The 6313-nt window shown below is 47.9% G+C and overlaps 1 protein-coding gene across 1 annotated transcript in view; it reads right to left on the bottom strand.

Annotated features, from left to right (window-relative positions):
- Positions 1–730: 730 nt before the first annotated feature.
- The window catches only part of Pxdc1 (PX domain containing 1), a 57416-nt gene continuing 51833 nt past the window's right edge, over positions 731–6313 (bottom strand). Inside the window, exons 6-7 of the mRNA XM_013016620.1 lie at positions 4480–4591; positions 731–1840 (exon numbers count right to left, since the gene is read on the bottom strand). Of these exons, the coding sequence (XP_012872074.1) occupies positions 1723–1840; positions 4480–4591 (230 nt within the window). The 3' untranslated portion in view covers positions 731–1722. The remainder of the gene's footprint in view (positions 1841–4479; positions 4592–6313) is intronic.

Below are 6313 nucleotides of genomic sequence, written 5' to 3'. Positions count from 1 at the left end.
ACACCAAAAAGGAGCTTCCTGTGACTGTCAAAAGGGCCAATGGAGAAGGGAAAAACTTTTATGTTAAAACAAAAAACCTTATGTGTGTTCATGTGTGGTGTGTGTGTGTGTGTGTGTACATGTACATACAAACGTACATATGTACTTACTCATGGCCTGTTCATCATCCTATGCTTCTGTACTCAAGGCCAGTGTTCTACCATTTGAGCCACAGCTTCACTTCCAGCTTTTTGGTAGTTAGTTGGAGATAAGAATATCACAGACTTTCTCCCTGTGCTTGCTTTGAATGTTGATCCTCTAATTTCAGCCTCCTAGGAAGCTAGGATTATAGGACTTTTTTTTTTGGCCAGTCATGGGGCTTGAACTCAGGGGCTGGGTATTGTCTCTTAGATTTTGTGCTCAAACTAGTGCTTTATCACTTACTACCATGGTGAGTCACAGCTCCATTTCTGGTTTGGGGGTGGTTCACTGAAGATAAGAGTCTCATGGACTTTCCTGCCCAGGTTGGCTTTGAATCATAATCCTCAGATCTCAGCCTCCTAAGTAGCTAGGATTATAGGTATGAGCCAACTGTTCCCTGCTATGTGTTCATTTTTTCAATTTGGACATATCTCTCCTGAGGGCAAGAAGGACAGAGCTCAGGGCCAGACTCCAGGGCCAGCATCTTATTTCCCTCCCTGGGTAGGGAACAAAATGAACCACTCCTTTCTATACAAACATCTTCAATAGATCAAAGTAGGATGATTAATTTTATTTAATTAAAATAGATTAAAAACAGACTGTGTAAAAGCATTAGAATTCTCAATAATTTACTATTATTTACATTAGCAAATACCAGCCATTAGTAGACAAGGAGATGAGGACAGACCTTCCCCTGCGGTACAGCTGGGGCTATACATTTCTCCCCCTTTCCTTCCATTACTCTTTATCAGAGCAACTGTGTCATTGAACTTTAGACCCTTGACTGTAGTGACAGCCATATACCCAGCACAAAAAGGCCGGCAAGGGCTAGCAGGCAGGGTAGGATTTCTTTCCTCTTGAGAAGACACTCACCTCTTGGGTCAAGTTCATGGTCCACTTGATTGTCAGTAATCTCCTCTCTCTAGAGCCAGAACTTCTACTTGTGCATGATCTTCTGTGAAGAACAGTCCTTTACACTATTCTAAAATCTAGTTTCCAGGGAGAAGATGACCAAAAAAAACCCGACAACAGAAACCACTCGTTCTGGTTCCCAGGGACGCCCTGCAGCCCTGAACATCCAGGTCTGTGTTGTTCAGAACCTGATGACTCGTCAAAACTTCCTCCTAAATGCTTTGTGCCGTTGACATATGAGGGAATGGTGGGGAGTCAGGGTGGCCAGGCCCCTTGACAAAGAACAATGTGCTCCCTAAGGAGGCAGTGACAGCAAGAAAAGGCAGTGACAGCCCTTGGAGCATGTGCTCTGTGACACACCAAGTGGGACAGGGGGTCCCAGGGGAGAGGCAGGATGGTGGTACAAGTGCAGAGATGACCCCTTGGCTGCATGGACTTCCACTGTTGAACCTGCCATCAGCCTGTAGCCACTAGGAGCTTCTGCAGGGCCAATTGCAGGACACGGGGCCTCACTGGGGGTGGTGACAAAACCCCTGGGTGGGCCAAGACCTTTCACCATTGGGGCCACCCAGTGGACAGCATTAGGACATGCAGTCATAGGCTGAGGCCGGGAAGGCCCCATGGAGAGGATCAGTCCAAAATGTCCGTCTCAAAGGGGACCAGATGGTAATAGGACAGGTTGGTGACATAAGCCTCAGGGTCATCACCATCTTCCATCTCTGAGGTGAACTCGCTGCCATTTTCAAACCTGAAAGAGAAGACAGAAATGAAGGCCAGCTTACTAGACCCAGGCTGAGGAGAAAGAAAGGGCAGAGGTGGTCTTGGTTGGGTGCTGAGAAATCAAGGCTCTGTGGGAGGCTGATGGAGGCCCTGGGCATCCTTCCCAGTCTTGCTGCAGATGGGCGCGAGCAAGAAGAACCATAACTGCAAATGAACTGGGCGAAATGTAGAGACCGGCAGAGTGACTGGTTGCTTATATATGGTTGCTTAACTATAATGAGGGAGGCATCCCTTCATTTATGGGGTGATCACTTTGCTTTTTTTGCTTAGTGCCAAGCACTGTGTTAGCTTGGGGACCAGCAGGGGACAAGGCAGGAGGGGCTGGGCTCAGGGTTCAAGGAGGGACAGGAAGCTCAGGGAGACCCTGGAGGGAGGGTCCTTCAGGTCAAGAAGCCTGTGTTGGGTGGGTGGAGATCCAGTCTGTAAAAGGCAAGGACTACTGGAATGTGAGAAGCTCACATTGGGGGGGGGGTTGGGAGGGGAGCTGAGGGAAGCACAGGTAACCCAAAAGTAAATGGTAATTCCCACCAGCCCAATGTAGATTCGGCCTCCTGAACTGGAAAATGATACTAGACATTTTTAAAATGTGTAACTGAGAAAGAAGTACATGAAGGAACTGCTAAGGTTGGAACGTGATTCCCCATGATGTTCCTGGTAAATCCTCAGTGCAGCAATGCTGAGAGGTAGAGCTCTTAGAGATGGTTTGGCCAGGAAGGCTTGGCCTGAGAATAGATCAAAGCCACTGGGCCTGGGTTTGTTATTAAAGGAGTGCCCTCCCTCCCTCTCTCCCTCTTCTCTCTCTTTCCGCCTCCCTCTCTTATTCCCCTCTTTCTCCCTCTCCATTTGTCTTTCTCTCCTTTCTTAACTAAGTCTTTCTATCTCCCTGTTTCCCTTTCTCTCTCTTTGGCCAGATTGTAGATGCCCCCCTCTTCCTCCTCCTCCTCCACTTCTACCTCTTCCTTTTGTCTATCCCTCTCCCTCTTTTCTGGCCCCTTTTCCTTCGCACCATGCTAGGATGTAGCATGCAAGTCCTGACAGAAAGCCAACACCATGTTATGAATTTGCTGACTTCCAGCACTGTGAGAAAGCCATTCATTCCTTCTTTAGATGGCTTGGGCTGTGGCAGCGCACAGCTTGACCGAGAAGGACATTCTTCCCAGGAAGGCAGAAGATGCCACTCCTTCTGTGGCTGTCACCTTCCTAACCTAGAATCAGTGTCAGTAAGGCAGGAGGAAGAGTTGGTAAGGCAGAGAAACTTCCGAGCCCACCAAACAAGCTATATCCATGGTTTAGTTCCCAGCACTTCAAGACACCACTGACCAGTGGAGAATTGTAGAAACTAATTCCATCTCTAAAGCCTGGAGTAATAAGGGAGTCTACAAGCTGTCCAGACAGCATGGACCTAGGCTTCTGATATGGCCACCCCAAACCCAATGTCACACTGATCGCAAGAGATCCTTGTACCACCTTCCTGGGACAAGGCCTACTGAGAGAAAACCCACCCTCCACATCCTCCTGAGAAAGAGCCCTACATACAAACTGAGAAGGGAGCACTGCTGGTGGGACCAGTTTCCCAGGTGTGGAAGGGAAACACAGCATGAAGACAATCCTGGAGACTCAGGCCACCTAATGTCTACTGAATCCTCTTGATAGCTGCCCCAAGCATCTCAGCCCATGACCCAGCCTCATCCTACTTTTGATCTTCACCTGAGGACCACTGAGTGAGTGGGTCTAGTCCTGAGTCTTCCAGGCACAAGCCTAGCCCCAGGGCACTCTGCAGCCCACAATGCCTCCTCAGAGGCTTCTGAGCCAGACAGGTTTTGCTCCTCATCTCAGTCCATCTCCTCAGCTCAGGTCCATCTGTGACAGAGCAGACAGCCCCCTTGGAGACAGGAGAAGCCAGGGGAGGTCAGTGAACTTCCTGCACTCACACAACCAGTAAGACTGGACTTGGCCTTGACACTAAACATAAGCAAAAGGGATGGATGACTTCCCCTCATCTGCCTAGGGGACACGCTGCTCCAGTAATTCACCAGGGAGCTGACAGGCAGAAGCAGAACATGAAGGTAGCTGTGCCCACTAGCATCCAGGTGCCAGGCTTTCTAGACTGTGTTACAGTTAGAAATTAAACTGCCAGAGGTAGAAGGATAAAAGTGACAGTGTTGTCATTGGCTGTGCAGCCTTCAGTAGTGGTATGTTTATCTCCCCTACAGAACAGGGTTGATGATCAGACTCTATCCCAAGCCACTGATTACCCATGAAGCCAATATAGCACACTTCCCTGTCCCAGGGGACTGACCCCTTTAAATGTAGAGGGATGTAGTCTTCCAGCCCTGGGCTTGAAGATGGTGTCACATACCTCAGGGAAGCACAAACTGGTCCCTGGAGCTTTGACCCTCACAGTAAGCCTAAGTATCTCCACAGATCAGTGAATCATTGGCCTCTAGTAAAGGCTACTTTTAAAAATAAAAACCCAGATATTGGCACTGTGCTGTCAGTTACCTCTGGCCTTCCATCCATACTTCTTTTTATGGGGCAGTAAGCCTCAGCCTGATCACCAGCCTGGTGTCCCCTTCTATAAAACCATTTCGAGATCAGTGTACTTACAAATGCTCTGTGGAATCGTCACCCAGGTGCTGGTCTTGCCCATTAGGTATGCTGTGGTCAATAACTATAGTTTCTGTGTTTGCCAAACAAAATCCATTGGACCTCATGATTTCTGAAAACCAAAGTAAGAAGGGTCAGAATTTGAGGTTGAGAAGTTTAGGGTTTACACCAGATTTTCCTACTTCCCTTCCCCTCCACACCTACTGTCCATCTTGCTTTCCTTCATTGCACACCAGAGAAGGGTTCAGCTAGGGGCAGAGGAGCCTCTCCCGGAGGAGAGAAGTGCTGAGCACCCCAATAGCCATCCCCACTGGTTTAAATCAGGATCTAGACAGAGAGGGGACTGAGTGAGTCTGTGTTTGTAGATCTATGGCACAGCAGCAAGTATCACCATGCAGATCCCCTTTCTGAGGTTTAGCCTGTGGTGAAGACAGGATGGCAGCATCCACAAACCCAGGTTGTCCTGGGTGTCAAATGAGACCAAGGTGCAGTTCACAACAAAGGAGAAATTTCACTTAATTTTACATAGACAATGACTTTTCTCCCACAATAAGCACAGATATAGTAGAACCTTGATGTGTATAAGAGACAGTGATTGAGGAGAACTCGCAAATGCTCAGGATACATGAAGGGGCTGCAGGAGCTTGACTCATGTTCCCATAACATGACCCAACTTCCACTGAAGAGGCACTGCTTGCCCCCCAAACCCACAAAACTCATTTTCACGTTATCATCCTGATTAAGCACATAACTTTTCCAGTAATCTAAGCAGTTTTTTTTTTTTAATGCCAGTACTGTCACCTGAACTGAGGGCTTGAGCATGGTCCTTTACCTTTTTCACTAAGATTGATGCTCTAGGGCTGGGAAGGTGGCTCAGTGGTAGAGCGCTTGCCTTGCATGCATGAGGCCCTGGGTTCGATTCCTCAGCACCACATAAGCAGAAAAAAAAAGCCAGAAGTGGCGCTGTGGCTCAAGTGGTAGAGTGCTAGCCTTGAGCTGAAGAGGTGAGGGACAGCGCCCAGGCCCTACAACCAGACCCCCCCCCAAAAAAAATTGATGCTTTACCTACCCCTAGAGAGCCACAGCTCCACTTCTGTCTTCTTGCTGATTAACTAGAGATAAGAGTCTCACCAACTTTCCTGCCTGAGCTGGGCTGACGACAATCCTCAGATCTCAGCCTCGTGAGTAGCTAGGACTGCAGGCATGAGCCATGGACACCGGGCTGGAAAGTACTACAGTAAGTCTTAACAAGATAGATGCAGATCCCCGTGCTCTCATTGTAAATGGTATGGCTGCATGGAGCCATGCTCCATTTTTTAAATATCAATCCTGTCCCAAATCTGCCTGTCTGAGGAAGCTCATAAAATCTTTAAGCAGCCTCCACACAGCTACTTGACAGCCCTCGCCCTTTTCTCCCACCCCCTTGTCAAGGAATTTGACAGGGGAAGCCTAGAAGTTCAAACACATGTCACTGCTGAGAATCATTTCAGAACCAAAAAATTATTAAGTTATCTTGCATGCCTGATCTTTCTTCCATGTGAACTTTGGAGTTCTAGAACATGGAATCTTTACTCAGCTCTCCAAAACAGACTGGAAAAAATCCTCTCTCAACCGTCTGGAACAAAAAGCCTTATGCACATCAATGTTGCTTCACTGCTTACAAGAGCAGCCAGGCTGTGAAAGCCACTAAGGGGTGCTGGTACTTTGGTGCCTCAAAGCCTTAATGCAGGCCTGATAGAACTTGCTAGAATAGTGTTTCATGAAAGATGGTTCCCAAGAGGCTCCATATCCTCTTTCATTCTCTATGAGCACTAAGTTTTTAACAATTCTTTGA

The sequence above is a fragment of the Dipodomys ordii genome, unplaced genomic scaffold (assembly GCF_000151885.1).
Source record: "Dipodomys ordii isolate 6190 unplaced genomic scaffold, Dord_2.0 Scaffold32, whole genome shotgun sequence".
Classification (NCBI taxonomy): Eukaryota; Metazoa; Chordata; class Mammalia; order Rodentia; family Heteromyidae; genus Dipodomys; species Dipodomys ordii.
Note: the sequence above shows the minus strand (reverse complement) of the source record. Positions and strands in the feature narration are given on the sequence as shown.